The 16,346-nt window shown below is 36.4% G+C and overlaps 1 protein-coding gene across 1 annotated transcript in view; it reads left to right on the forward strand.

Moving 5' to 3' along the window:
• The window catches only part of ANAPC1 (anaphase promoting complex subunit 1), a 98,403-nt gene that overhangs the window by 30,079 nt on the left and 51,978 nt on the right, over nt 1-16,346 (forward strand). Inside the window, 9 exon segments of the mRNA XM_043604003.1 lie at nt 1,243-1,303; nt 3,669-3,856; nt 4,504-4,578; nt 7,220-7,488; nt 8,970-9,061; nt 9,834-9,982; nt 13,897-13,975; nt 14,789-14,825; nt 14,923-14,993. Coding sequence (XP_043459938.1) covers nt 1,243-1,303; nt 3,669-3,856; nt 4,504-4,578; nt 7,220-7,488; nt 8,970-9,061; nt 9,834-9,982; nt 13,897-13,975; nt 14,789-14,825; nt 14,923-14,993 — 1,021 coding nt within the window.

Consider the following 16,346-nt stretch of genomic DNA (forward strand, 5'->3'; position numbering starts at 1 on the left):
CTAGGTATTTATCCAAGGGATACAGGTATGCTGTTTCGAAGGGGCATATGTACCCAATGTTTATAGCAGTGCTTTCAACAATAGCCAAATCATGGAAAGAGCCTAAATGTCCATCAACTGAGGAATGGAGAAAGAAGATATGGTTTATATATACAATGGAATACTACTTGACAATGAGAAAGAATGAAATCCTGCCATTTGCAACAGCGTGGATCAAACTGGAGAGTATTATGCTAAGTGAAATAAGTCTGTCAAAGAAAGACAGATACATGTTTTCACTCATATGTGGATCTTGAGAAACTTAACGGTCCATGGGGGAAGGGAAGGGGAAAAAAATAGTTACAAACGGAGGGAGGCAAACCACAAGAGACTCTTAAAGAGGGTGGATGGGGCATGGGGGAGAGGGGAAAATGGGTGATGGGCATCGAAGAGGGCACTTGGGATGAGGACTGGGTGTTGTATGTCAGCCAATTTGACAATAAATTATATTTAAAAAATTAAAAAGAAATATGACTTTCCTTTCAAATTTGTCAGAATGCAGAATTTTATCTGAAAAATGAAAGCATTTTTTCATGATTTTTAAACTCTCTTGCAGTGTGTTATTTTTTGTACCTCTACTTTAAAGTAATTCTCAGTTTTTCTAAAGTTTCTTATTAAAAAATTATTGAAAATGGATCTTGTTCAAACAGTTGAATTTTCTATTGACATTTGTCTTTTCATTAAAAATTAATTTGCAGGGATAGTGACTCAGCATATAAAAATTAGACATTTCATTAAAACAAGAACTTTTGGAAATGTTTTTTAAGTTTTTTTTTTTTTTTTTTTTTTTGAGAGAGAGAGGTGGGGGGAAGGAGAGAGAGGGGGACAGAGGATCTGAAGCGGGCTCTGCGCTGACAGCAGCGAGCCCTATGTAATAGGGCTCAAACTCATGAACTGAGAGATTGTGACCTGAGCTGAAGTCAGAAGCTCAACTAACTGAGCCACCCAGGAGCCCTGGAAATATTTTTTAAATAAGCACATTTATAGTTTCTGAAATTTGGAAGTATTCAGTTCTGTTTGAAAAATATTTGTTTTTCTTTTTTTTTCTTTTTTTTCGAAAAATATTTGTTTTTCAATTATTTTTTGAATTTTGTTTTGATAGGCAAACAGTCTTACAAAGCATAGCATTTTTAAGACATTCAAAGACTTAGAATGCACAAATTCTATTTACTTGCTCCTGTTTATTTCCATTTTTCCCCTTAGGAATTGAGTAACGGTTCCATGGTTAGGATTACTATTCCTGAAATTGCCACCTCTGAATTAGGTATGTTTGAGGTCAGACCTCACTTCCATGTATTCTCAGTTTGATTGGTGAGATTTGTAGTAGTTGCTGATTTATAATAGTAATTGGGATTTTAAAAATTTTGCTGTTTTTGAAATTATGGGATTGAATTTTTCACTTTGCAGAGAGGCTGTGAAGAGCTGGGGAGCATTTTTCAGTGTCCACTCTGTGTGGGGTACACTGGTTCTTTTTCTCTTGAGATTTTTAGGTGGAAGAATGCCATGCGGTGAGATTATAATATATGGACATGCCTCTTGCAAGAAAATCTGAGAAACAGGGAAACCTAAGCAACTAAAATAGTTTTTGTCCTAGGTGATGGCTTTTAATCACAAAATAAATCAGTTGTTACATAAATTGAGAAATTAACGTAATTGCCTTAATTGAATAAGACTTAATATTGTCAAAATACAGTCAGACATATTTTAATAAAATTGGAGTCTGCTTAAATTATTACTGAAATACAATTTGGAAAATACTAGGTGGAGAATATTTCTGAAGATAGAATAGTAAAGAAAACCTCAGGATTGAAAGGATTTGTCAATAATTGTAAGTTAAGAAAAGAACGTATAAGAAAATTCACAACATCTATTGGTTTCAAAATCTAAGTGCCAAAGCAAAGCATTGGCAGATTGTGTGTGATTTCTGGAATTTGGTAAGTAGGTTAGGATGACTTTTTCATTTTAGTAAATATCTGTCATTGGTGTGGTAAAATGATACTATGAATAGGTGTAGAGATACCTTGCTTTTCTAACAGGTATTTAGCCAGTAATTTCAAGGTTATGTGCCTTGAAAGTGTAAGCCTAAACAAAGTATATAAAAACAAATAACGGATTAAATAAAATAAATGAAAACAGAGTAAAATCTTACTCTTATAGCCAAGCAGAAGTCAATAAGTTTCTGTACTTTTAAGTGTCCTCAGCTCCTCAGGCAGTATCTGGTTTACACTTACTTTGGATTCAACCATGACAAACGTGGTTATTTGGTTTTCTAACATTTATTCTATTTGACTCTAATTTTTGCTGTATGTATACACACATAGTAAATTTGATGAGAAAAAGGATATGCTGCTGAGGATGGGCCTGGTGACAATGGGAAAGGAAGAAAACGATCCTCTTTTGATGTGAGAATGCAAAAACATTGTAGTTTGGGGGCACTTGGTACGAAAAGCAGACCCAGGTCTCTTCACAGCAGTAGTAGGACAGCAGAGCACTGTAACTGATATTTATCCAATGGTGTGGAGTCCATAAGAAAGGTAGAAATTACGTAGTATTAACTGATCTATTTAAGACAAAAACATGTAGAATGTTTATAAATTGAATGGTGTCAGAAATAATTAAAAGTTACAAAGTTTTGGTTAACAGGAATGTTAACTCATGCAGAACACTGTTTAACGGTAGGTAAGCATTGCTATTTGAGGTGGCATATATTGAATATTACATATTTATTGAATATTACATACATATTTAAGCAGTATTTTATCTGAACTTATGTAGAAATTGTGTTTTTGATAGAATGATCTTTATTGTCCAAACTAGAATATATTTTTTAAAAAATGTATGTATTATTTTTGAGAGAGAGAGCACAAGTGAGCATGAGTGGGGGAGGGGCAGAGAGAGGGGGAGATTGAGGATCCAAAGAGAGCTCTGTGCTGACAGCCGAGAGCTTGATGCAGGGCTCGAACTCATGAACCCTAAGATCATGACCTGGGCAAAATTTGGGACGCTTAACTGATTGAGCCACCAAGATGCCCCAAACTGGAATCTTTTGAGATCAAAATGGGGAGCTATTAATAATTGCCCGGGCAGTGAATATAAATCAGTTTGTCTCAGGTAAGCTGGACTGTTGGTTTTCTATTTCTGGTCCACAATTAGTAAGCGGAAAGGTGCCCTGAGACCTCTTGGAAGTCCTGTTGAATTTAGTAGTTGTTTTATTTTTTTTAAAAAAAATTTTTTTTTTTTTCAACGTTTATTTATTTTTGGGACAGAGAGAGACAGAGCATGAACGGGGGAGGGGCAGAGAGAGAGGGAGACACAGAATCGGAAACAGGTTCCAGGCTCTGAGCCATCAGCCCAGAGCCCGACGCGGGGCTCGAACTCACGGACCGCAAGATCGTGACCTGGCTGAAGTCGGACACTTAACCGACTGCGCCACCCAGGCGCCCCTAGTAGTTGTTTTAAATTTCAGATGATCGGCAAGGTAATGTTTGCTCCCTCTTGGTCTCTGGTGACAGTTCCCTTTTCAGAGTAATTGGCCCTTACACAGAAGTAGTTAGAAAACTTTCTTACTCAAAGGGAAAAAGAAATGCCCGCATGGGAAGCATACTAAAATTATTCTTTACTTTTAATAGTGCAAACATGTTTGCAAGCAATTAAGTTCATCCTGCCAAAAGAAATAGCTGTTCAGATGCTTGTCAAGTGGTACAGTGTCCACAGTGCTCCGGGAGGACCCAGTTATCACTCCGAGTGGAATTTATTTGTGACTTGTCTCATGAACATGATGGGTTATAACACAGACCGCTTAGCATGGACCCGAAACGTAAGTATACATAATTGTTTTTTTTTCCTGAGTTATTCTGTTATTACTAATGTAATTTTTGTATAATTGGTAATACAATATTTAGAGTACATAGATCAATTTACTAATAGGTATACTTTATTTAACAAAACGGAATACTACTAACGCTTATCGTGTCTACTATATGGTAAATCAAATGTCATTTAATATTTAATGATAACATTTTACTAGTAATTATAATTATTGAGTTTTTATAACATGGTAAAGCATGTTTGACTATAATTTCTCATTTCATCTTTATAAAACACCTACAAGTTATGCTAGGATTAGTAGTAATCATCTTGGTTTTATTAATGTAGAAACTGAATCACAAAGAAATCACAGACTTGTGATTTGCTCAAAACTGGGTCTAGGCTGTGTCTTCTGATTCGTGGCTTATTTTTGTTCTCTGTAGCCCAGATTGTTTTCACACACAAATTGCTTGGTCTGTGGGGAGGAAGGTTTGATTTGAGGGCGAGTTAGAGGGCTTTAGCCCAAGTATCTATTCTCTTTCATTATGCAAAATTAGTTTCCGTAGTTGGTGAAACTGATTTCTAAATTCTTTAAGTTGACCAGTTGACAATGATACATTTATATGAATTTGCTTCTCTTTTGGGGTTATCTTTCAGTTTGACTTTGAAGGATCACTTTCCCCAGTCATTGCACCCAAAAAAGCAAGGCCTTCTGAGACAGGATCTGATGATGTAAGCATTATTGTTATTATTTGCTAATAAAAATTAATTTGTGGGTATTTGTACTATAGTCTATAGAAGTGGTATTCTTACTGATTTACATTTCTCACACCTTTTGCTTTATTTTAATACTGAATAACATTTATTTTGAAGGGCAGGATATGTTCTGTTTTCTGTGGTTATTCATGTACTTTTGTCATTAATGATCATCTAAAAATTACTGAGCATGCATAATGGTCCATGATTTGAGTTTGCATTTGTAGATGTTTTACTGCTTGCTCATTAATCCTCTAATTTAGGTTCTCAGTCATATTAGATTCCATGTATTCTTAGTGGTTCAAAAAAATTTTTTTAATTGAGGTATAATTTACATAAATGAAAAGCTCAGATCTTATTACAGTTTGATCAACTTTGACAAATGCGTACTCATGTAACCCACTCGCCTTTCAAAACTTAAAACATTTCCATTATTCCATAAAGTTTCCATGGGCCATTTTTAATCATTCCCTTACTCTAGAAACAACCACTGATTTGAATTCTAGTATATGCTATTTTTGCCTGTTCTAGAACTTGATATAAGTGAAATAATGTGGTACATAATCTTTGGTATAAGGTTTCTTTCATTCAGCATGGTGTTTTTGTGATTCGTTCCTGTTGTTGCAGAGCTCAGCAGTTTGTGCCTTTTTATTGCTGAATAGCATGCACATACTGTGGCTTGTTTATCTGTTTTCCTGCTGACGGGTACCTAGGCTATTTCCGTGATTTGACTATTACGAATAAAGCTGCCACCAGCATTCAGTGACAAGTGTTTGTGGACACATATTTTCATTTCTTATGGGTGAATACCATAGTGAAATTGTTGGGTCATTGCTGGTTCCCAAATTCGTTGTCCTACGTTCCTACATTCCTACATATTCCTGCATATGAGAGTTCCTCTTGTTCTTTATCTTGGCCAACATTTGTCTTTTTAATTTTAACCATTTGATTGTGTATAAAGTTGTTTCTCTTAGGTTTTAATTTTTGCCTTTTCTTGATGACTAATGATGTTAAACACTTCTTTTTAATTTTTTTAAAAAAATATTTATTTCTGAGACAGAGACAGAGCATGAGTGGGGGAGGGGCAGAGAGAGAGGGGGACACAGAATCTGAACCAGGCTCCAGGCTCTGAGCTGTCAGCACAGAGCCTGACGCGGGGCTCGAACTCAACAGACCACGAAATCATGACCTGAGCCGAAGTCGGACGCTCAACTGACTTGAGCCACCCAGGCGCCCCTTAAACACTTCTTTATGTGCTTATTAGTGACCAACACATCTCTTTGCCAAGTTTCTGCTCAAATCTATTATATATTTTTAATTGGATTTTTAAAAATATTTATTGAGTTATAGAAGTTCTTTATATATTCTGGATGTGAGTTACTTGTGTACGTTTGGGGAATATTTTCTCTGAATTTGTGGCTTCATAATGTCTTTGGATGAGCAGATTTAAAAAAATCTTACTCATTTTATCAATTTTTTTACTTTTTAAAAAAATGTTTTTTCTTTAATGTTTGTTTATTTTTGAAAGAGCTTGAGTTGGGGGGGGGGGGGGCTGCAGAGAGAGAGAGAGGGAGATGCAGGCTCCAAAGCAGGCTCCAGGCTCCAAGCTGTCAGCACAGAGCCTGATGTGGGGCTCGAACCGCAAGCCGCAAGATCATGAACTGAGCCGAAGTCAGACGCTTAACTGAGCCACCTAGGCGCCCCTCCATGTTTTACTTTTATGGTTTGTTCTTTCTCTATCTGGTCCAAGCGTTTAGTTTTGTTTTTTCAGAGAGGGTACAAGTGTGTGAGGGGCAGAGAGAGAGAGGGAAGTGGGGCTCATCTGGGGCTTGTGCTTTTACCCAAAGCAGGGCTTGTACTCACCCAAAGTGGGACTTGAGCTCACCTGATGTGGGGCTTAAACTCGTGAACTGTTGAGATCATGACTTGAGCTGAAGTCAGATGCTTGATGACTAAACCACCCAGGTACCCTGGTTCAAGAGTTTTTAAATTAGAATAACACACTGTATTAAGCCTTGGAGAAGCATCAGGAAATTCTAAGACCTGAAAATAGCATAAACTATATTCTGTCAATGCAGTACAATAAATCAAAGTAGAAACCAAAACAGACTCAGTACTTGGAAAATGTAGCACAATCAGTCTGAATATAAGATTAAGTTTATTAGGTTGTAATGCTAGCCCCAGCATTTTATAAACATAGAAAAATACACTAACTGGATGTAAGTAGACTTCTCCCCTCAAAACACAGATAAGTGTAGTGGTCACTAAACTTGCCTGTCTGCACTTCCTGCCTTTCATTCTTTACTTTTTGCTTCATAGGAAATCACCTAATCACCTGATCTTTGTCAGTCTCTATATAAGTAGGGGGATTCTTCCTCCATAGTCCCTTTCCTCAAAGGGCACGACTAAATTTTTTCAAATGGGTTTTGAAGTGGCTTGTCTTAATGTCTGTTACTGGCATCTGGAAGTTGCTTAGCTTATTTTGATGTGGACCCTAATTTTTAAGTATTCTGAGTTTTTTTTCAACTTAATGTAAAAATGGAACTTGAATTGTTTTAATGATGGCCTTACGAGGAGGTGTTATTTAAAAAATTAACATCTTCTTCATTTTTCTCAGGACTGGGAGTATTTACTGAATTCAGACTACCACCAGAATGTTGAGTCTCATCTTTTGAATAGATCTTTATGTTTGAATCCTTTGGAAGTTTCACAGATGAAGGATGAAGATTTTTCACAGAATCTCATTCTGGATTCCTCTACACTTCTGTTTACTCATATACCTGCGATTTTTTTTGTTCTTCACCTTGTTTACGAGGAGCTGAAGTTGAATACTCTGATGGGAGAAGGAATCCGTTCACTTGTTGGCCTTCTTGTTCAGTTGGCAAGGTAAATATTGTTTGTAGCTTAGAAAATGCCAAGAGGTCCTTAGAGGATTTGGTCTCAGCCATGAATATCATAGAGGAACCTTGAAAATAAATTTCTGAAGTCTACCTTTTTGGGAAACCAGAGCTTTTTCTATAGACCACAGAAACGTTTGAAGGTACTGGCTGTGAAAAAACCTTGTGGGCCGTTAATGGGGTTCCTCGTTTTTGTCCTAAGATTAGTGGGAGGTCACAAAAGTTATGTTAAACAGCAGATGTGATGTGCTCAGCTCTTCGTTTTGACAAGATGACTGGCTACACTGTGGTGGAAGTTCTATAATAACACCTGGCTGTTTTGTAATAATACCGAGAATCAAATTGGAGATACAGTTAACACGATTGCAGTTAACATATGTAAATTGTAGGTGTTATGATTTGATAAGGAAACTTGTTCAGAATTGTCTCTAAGAACATGAATGTTGTTTGCTTGTGTGGGCTCTTTTTGCTGTGTTTTTGTTGTCTCAGTCTGTCATCATCCCTGTCTTTGAGACTCTTGTAGTGTATCCATGATAAGATTGTTTTTGGCACTGGATTCTAAAGGTCACATTTAGGTGTTGTTTCAGCCTTTGTAACCCTTGGTGATATAGAAAGTTGAATTTTAATTGAAATGTCAACCTCTGAGTTAAGATTATAGTACATTTTCTAATTTCTCTGATCTTCCTCAAGATTCCGAGATTGTTTTCTGAGATGTGGCAGTTTTAATTGATGGTCGCTTTCTCTTATGACAAATCATTACTGTCATGGGAAATTCTTTTTATAATGAAATGATTTCCAAACCATAATCATGACTTTCTGAAATAAATAATGTTTTATAGTGTCTTACATTTTATAAAAGGTGTTTTTTACATATATATATTATTTGATCTTTAAAACTTCTGAGTGGGAATTTCCCTACTTTCTAGAAGAAAATACTGAGGTTCATAGAGATAACTTGCCGAAGATTACAAAACTAATGAATAATAGAGGAGAAACTAGTTTTACCCCCATAAAATGTATCTAGCAAAAGGAGTTTGGGTTGCATATGTCATACTGGGCACTTTCAGGTCCAGAAATAGAATAAAAAGACTCTAGATTTGATGATCTTCTTTGTCATAAGTTTTTATTTTTATTTAAAAAAAAAAAATTTTTTTTTCAACGTTTATTTATTTTTGGGACAGAGAGAGACAGAGCATGAACGGGGGAGGGGCAGAGAGAGAGTGAGACACAGAATCAGAAACAGGCTCCAGGCTCTGAGCCATCAGCCCAGAGCCCGACGCGGGGCTCGAACTCACGGACCGCGAGATCGTGACCTGGCTGAAGTCGGACGCTTAACCGACTGCGCCACCCAGGCGCCCCTGTCATAAGTTTTTAAACTGAAAGGTTGAACTGGTGAATCCTAACTCTATGGGGGAAAATACTTTAATACCTTTCTTGTGATTTCTTTTTTATATGGTGTTATTATTTTAGGGATTTAAAATTGGAGCCTTATGTAGATCATTACTATAGAGATTACCCAACACTTGTCAGAACTACTGGACAAGTATGCACAATTGATCAAGGTAAGTGTTTGTGCCATTAAAGTTTTTCTAAACAGTGAGTGACTTTGCTTGTATCTTTCTGGGGGAATAGCCGAAGATATATTTTTTACCATTAGTCTCTTAAGTCAGAGGTGGTATCTTTCCACTAAGTAGGTTTCAGTTTGTACTGTTTGATCTCTGACTGGTAGTAAGAGATAACATTAATTTTCATGTGTGGGAAAATTTTTACCCATCCCTAAGTGCTAAAGAGGCTTTGCCCTAGATCTGTCCAATTAGTAGCCACCAACCATGTTATTTAAATTAATTCATACTGAAAACTCAGTTCCTCAGTTGCACTAGCCACATTTCAGTAGCTACATCAGACTAGTGGCTGCCATATTGGATAGTGTAAGTATAGAACATTTCCATTACCGCTCTTTTATCCTAAACCTTGAGTTATAGAGACTCAAGATTGGGGCCCACTTGTTAGAGTGGACTCCTTGGTATCTCTTGTTTTCTCACCATAAGGATTAGGGCAGAAATTTTAGTTAGATTCTTTATATGCCTTGAGTATAAGGATTTGCTAAATTTCAATGCGGGATGGGATAAAATAGTAGTCATTTAGATTGTACATATTATAATATAGTCCGTTATTTACTGTGGCAGAAAACATGAAGCATTTTGGAGAATATGGGAAAACGTTATTCTGATTGTTTCCAAATGATAGATTCTGTTGATCAGTTTCCCTGTGGAATAAAATGGTATTGTCTTCATGTAGTCTTGTGTCTTTATAAACATTTGTTTAATTCTAAAGGTCAAACAGGATTTATGCATCATCCATCATTTTTTACTTCTGAGCCACCAAGCATTTATCAGTGGGTGAGTTCTTGTCTGAAGGGTGAAGGAATGCCGCCCTATCCTTACCTCCCCGGAATCTGTGAAAGAAGTAGACTTGTAGTCTTGGTATGTATTGCCTAACTTGTTTATTTTTTTTTTAAACTTAATTTTTAAAATTACACAAAAGGGGCGCCTGGGTGGCTCAGTCAGTTAAGTGTCCGACTTCAGCTCAGGTCACGATCTCGCGGTCCGCGAGTTCGAGCCCCACGTCGGGCTCTGGGCTGATGGCTCAGAGCCTGGAGCCTGCTTCCGATTCTGTGTCTCCCTCTCTCTCTGCCCCTCGCCCATTCATGCTCTGTCTCTCTCTGTCTCAAAAATAAATAAACGTTAAAAAAAAAATTAAAAAAAAAATAAAATTACACAAAAAATTTAACTTTTTCATTTTGTGTACATTTCTGTGAACTTCAGCAAATGTATAGATTCATGTAATCACCACCATAATTAGGACACAGAATGGTTTCATCACCCTGCAAAATTCCCACATACTTTTAAGATTCATCCAAGGTGTTGCCAGTGTCAGCAGTTCATTGCATTTAATTGCTAAGTACTAGTCTATTGTGTGAATGTTTCACATGGGTTACCCATTCACCCGTTGAAGATATTTGAGTTGGTTCCAGTCTTTGGCAGTTATGAATACAGCTCCAGTAAACATTCATGTCTAGGTTTTAGCGTGAACATAAATTTTCATTTCTTAAGGATAGATACCCAGGGGTGAGATCAATGATCATATAGTAGTTTTCAGAGTAGCCGTACCATTTTCCATTCTCACCATCAATTGTGAGGGTTTCATTTTCTCTACATGTCAGTGATTGGTATGGTCATGATTTTTATTTATTTTATTTTAGTTTTTCTTGAGTTTGTGCATTTTTTTTTGAGAAATCATGAGTGTGAGCATGCATGCGAACAGGGAAGGGGCAGAGAAAGAGAGAGAGAGAAAGGGAATCCCAAACAGGCTCCATCCACACTGTCGGTGCAGATGCTGATGTGGGGCTCGAACTCACGAACAATGAGATCATGACCTGAGTTGAAATCCAGAGTTGGATGCTTAACTGACTGAGCTGCCCAGGCGCCCCGATCATGATTTTTAATTTTTGCCATTCTGACAGATGTGTAGGAGTATCTCATTGTTGTTTTAATTTGTATTTCCCTGATGGCTAATGATGTTTTGAGAGTTCTACATGGGAGGTTTTGTCAGCTATATGGATTGTAAATGTTGTCTGGTTTGCAGCTGTCCTGTCTCATCATTTTCTTAATGTTTCTTTTGCAGACCAAAATGTTTAATTTTGTTGCATCCAGTTTACCCAGTTTTTCTTTTATGGATAGTACTTTTGGTGTCTAAGATTTCATTGTTTAACTTCAGTTCACAATTAATTTCTCCCAGAAGTTTTATAGTTTTCTGCTTTACACTTAGATCTAGAATCCATTCTGATAATTTTTTTTTTTAATAAGATGTGAGATTTAGGTTGAGGTTTTTATTCCATTTGGATGTCCAGTTATTTTTAACACCATTTGTTGAGAAGACTATCCTTTCTTTTTTTTTTTTTTAAATTTTTTTTTCAACGTTTATTTATTTTTGGGACAGAGAGAGACAGAGCATGAACGGGGGAGGGGCAGAGAGACAGGGAGACACAGAATCGGAAACAGGCTCCAGGCTCTGAGCCATCAGCCCAGAGCCTGACGCGGGGCCCGAACTCACGGACCGCGAGATCGTGACCTGGCTGAAGTCGGACGCCTAACCGACTGTGCCACCCAGGCGCCCCAAGACTATCCTTTCTGTATTGCTTTAGCACTTTTATCAAAAATTAGTTTGCCGCATTTTTGTGGGTCTGTTTCTGGGCTGTCTGTTGTAGTTTGTTGATCTGTGTTGCTGTCCACAGTCTTGGTTACCGTAGCTGTATAGTAAGTCTTAAAATTGCTTTGTGTGATTCCTCCTTTCATTATTCTTCTTTTTCAGAATTGTTTTATTATATACTGTATGTATATACAGTATACATATATATATACATATATACATATATATACATATATATACATATATACATATACACATATATACACATATATACATATATATACACATATATATACACATACATATATACATATATATACGTATATACACACATATACACATATACACACATATATATACATATATACACATATATATACATATATATACATATACATACATATATATACATACATATATATATACATACATATATAATGTATGTATGTTTCAAGTTTTTATTTAAATTCTAGTTAACATACAGTATAATATTGGTTTCAGGAGTAGAATTCAATGATTTAACACTTACATACAACACCCAGTGCTCATCATAACAAGTGCCCTTCTTAATACCCATCACCCATTTAACTCATTCCCCTGCCCACCTCCCATCCAGCATCCCTTATTCAGTTAGTTCATGTCTGAGTTCAAACCTTCAGATACAAACAAAGGACTTTGGTAAAGGTGAGTTCCTTCACGTTCCCATCCCCTTCTCACTGGAGCAGCCTGGGTCCTTTGTGGACCTTTCCAGAGACGGGGCCTTCCCAGGCTTATTGGAGAATTTCATGCTTTTGTTTCCTCCACAGATATCACTGCACTATAAATGTCTATGTACCCTGCTCGTCTTTTCTTTTATTCCACATCCTACTTTTCTTCCTGTTGAGAAAGGCTTCAGAGCCCCCATGACTCTGAAACAGACATGCAGGAGAGTAATTCTGCTTTTTAAAAAAAAAATGGTAGTCAAATATACATAACATATTTATATATGTATTTATATGTATTTATAATATTTTAACTCTTCTTAAGTGTACAATTAATTCAGTGGCATTAAATATATTTATAAAATATTAAGAGCAGGTTTAGGGGCGCCAGGGTGGTTCGATACATAAAGCGTCTGACTCTTGATTTCAGCTCAGGTCATGATCTCACAGTTCATAAGATCAAGCTCCACATTGGAGTCCATGCTGACAGGATGGCCTATTTGGGATTCTCTCCCTCTCTCTCTCTCTCGCCTCCCCCTCCTCTCAAAATACATACGTGAAAAAAAAAACTTCTGAAATATTAAGAGCAGGTTAATTCCAGAACTTTTACATCCTTGATGCTTATGTGGAAACATTTAAGTGAAACCACCAAATATGTTGGTACTGTCCAACTCTGCTGGATGGGGGGAGACTTGATGTGTAGCTAGCCACAAAGGGGAGCAGAGAAATAAGAATATAGCAAGTTGGTCAGCCTCCAACTTAAATTATGTTAGTCAACTTGTAGATACTTGTATTACAACTTTTCTTTGTGAGATATGATGTCAGTTAGGTTCAGGACTATGTCATTTGCAGTGCTTGTATTGGTTTAGAATATAGGGTTTTTAAGATTCTCCTGCGTTATAGTAAAATTTTAATGGAATCGTGCTTTCTTTGAAAAGAAAAAAAAGCTTAATGCAGGTACAGATATTGGTGGTAGCAAATATTCAAATGAGAACTTTGGAGGCCAAAGTGAAGGGTGTGGGTTAGGGTTCACCTAACCAGAAACAACCCAAGTGTTTGTCAGTTTATGAATGGAGAAAGTTTGGTACATCTGTGTAATGGAATACTACTTAGCAATAAAAAGAAACCAACTACAGATGCACGCAGTAATGTGAATGAATCTCAGAGGGATGCTAAGTTGAAGAAGTAGGACACAGAAGCTTATATAATCTAAGATTCCATTTATGTGATATTGTTGAATAGGCAAAACCATAGGGAAAGAAAACAGGAGTTGTTTCCTGTGCTGGGTGTAGGAGGAGTAGATTGATTACGAAGGGTGCAGGGAGCTTTTTGGTGTGATAGAAGTGTTCCACATCATGATTGTAGTAGTGATTGTATTATTGTATGTTGTCAACACTCAAAGCTGTACACCTAAAATAGATGAATTTTCCTCTGTGTAATTATACGTCATTCGTTTGAAAAATAATGTAAATTTTCTCCTTATGCAGAGTATTGCACTCTACATACTTGGTAATGAGAGCTCTGTTTCTGATGAATCTTCACAGTATTTATCCAGGATAACTATAGGTAAGTCAGTGTAATGTTAGACTTCCCAAAATGAATTTTTTTCCACCAAAACACAGTTTTACAAATGTTAATATCAGAATTGAGATTAAAAAATTAAAGATTTCCTAAGTGTTCTAGAGGCCATGTCTTGCCTCATTTTAGTGGTGGCCTTTTGCACTGTTCTTGTCTGTGGTTTATAGCTAATTTTCAGAGACCAGGAGTACTTCAGATCTAACAAATTTTACATATTTTCAATGTATGTAAAAAGGACTTATTTTATTTTATTTTATTTTAATTTTATTTTTTGTCCATAATCTTACTGTCTTCAGTATCCCCTTTGCAAAGTACGGTAACGTATTCAGAGATTCCAGGAACCAGGCATAGACATCTCTGAGGACTATTATTTGGCCTACCACAGAGTATTAATTTACATTTAATGAAATTATTGACATAATTGAGTTTAAGTCAATTATTTTTATAAGTTTCTCTATTCAGGTTCTGTTTTAGTCGGTGCGAGCCTCTGTACTAAATGTACCATAAGTTAAGTGGCTTAAACAGCAAACTATTTCTCACAGTTCTGGAGGTAATGAAACCCAAGATCAGAGTGCCAGCGCGGTCATTTTCTGGTGAGAACACAGATTCCTGGTGTGCAGATGGCTATCAAAAAAGGACTATTTTGGCCTCAGGGAAATTATTATACTTTCCAGCCTGCCAGAGGACTGCTTACTTTTTTTTTAGGAGTTGTTTGAATTTTCATTTCCAAGTGTCTTCTGTTATATGTTCTCTTTATCAGGATAACTATCAAAATAAAATTTCCTGTTCATTGCCTTTTAGCCCCCCAGAAGTCACAAGGAGAACAAGAAGAAAACAGGTGATTTTTATTCAGATAATGCTTTTATATTAAAAATATAAAACATTATTGCATTTTACTATTCTTTTTAATATTTTTGTGTTTTATTCTCTTACAGGTTTAGTTTCAGGCATTCTACATCAGTTTCTAGTCTAGCTGAACGATTAGTCGTCTGGATGACTGATGTAGGTAAGGTAGTCTTTGTTACTTTTTATGTGTCTTTGAGATACTGGTGAGAACCCCCTGCTTTCCCTGGACACCTCCTTGTTCAGTAGGCCGTGCTTCTTCACAGCGAGCTAGAACTGGGAAGCAGGAGAAGAGAGGGACTCTCGTTCTATGAAAGGATCCTGCAGGACCAGTGTTATGGCGCTTCAAGCCTCACTTCCTTTCCCTGACCATGTCATACCTTCCGTATTATAATACCTAGTATACCAGCTTTTATCTCTCGATGGGTCAGAAATGTTTATTTGCTTCACCTTAGGCCAGTTAAAGCTGTAGCTATGTGGACTGGCCTTAGAATGGAGAACTGTAATCACTACACGTACAGACTTGAAGCCGTTGTAATACTCAGATATCAGAAAGTATTTCTGGCTAATTGTAAAAGTAATTGTACAAACACTTCAGGGTGTGCTTTTGAAGAATATAGGCTAGTGGTTTAGGCTCCAAGATGAGGATATAGCTGGAAAGAGGGAAAGGGAGGAAAGGAGTTCCCTGTTCTCTTTTCTCGAAGCCAGTGCTCTTAGGATTTAAATGGAGTAAAATACTAAAGACCTTTTTTTTTTTTTTTTGAAAATAACTAAAAATTTTAAATTATGGATATGAAGATATAAAAAATGACAATGTTATAGTATAGTCTGTTATAAAATAATGGTGTAATGAATATTACAGGATGTCTGAGTTCTTATTTAAAGAATATTCTAAACGACTTAGTTTTTCACTGTTGTTTTAAATATGCTCTCATGAAAATTACAATATTATTGTATAGTATTACAGATAAGATACCTGTGCTGAAAAATATTAGATGAGTTAGTTCTGTCCATTTGTATATCATATGATATTTAATAAAAGTGTTATTCTCGTAGAAGGGAACATTTTTACCTCAATAATTAATCAACTTCCAATATTAATAAATAATATGTAATAGTATAAAATTGAGAAATTCGTTATAGGAAAAATAAATTTTAATTTACCTAAGGTCTTGAAAATTTTAAATATGAAGTATGGTATAATATAAAAGAATGCATAAAATGTGTATGTTTAGAGGTCACCTACCATTATAAGTAGAACATTGTTAGTGTACTAGAAGGCCCTTGCATGTCCATTCCGTGTGATATTTTCCTCTCACACAGCCTACTGCTGCAGGTAACCACGGCCCTACTGAGGTTTTTTATTACCTTCCCTCATTCTTTTTTCTTTTTTCTTTTTTTTAAATGCTTATTTTTCAGAGAGAGAGAGCGAGCAAGGGAGGGGCAGAGAGAGAGGGAGACACAGCAACTGAAGCAGGCTCCAGGCCCTGAGCTGTCTGCACAAGCCTGATGTGGG

The sequence above is a fragment of the Prionailurus bengalensis genome, chromosome A3, assembly GCF_016509475.1.
Source record: "Prionailurus bengalensis isolate Pbe53 chromosome A3, Fcat_Pben_1.1_paternal_pri, whole genome shotgun sequence".
NCBI classification, from domain to species: domain Eukaryota; kingdom Metazoa; phylum Chordata; class Mammalia; order Carnivora; family Felidae; genus Prionailurus; species Prionailurus bengalensis.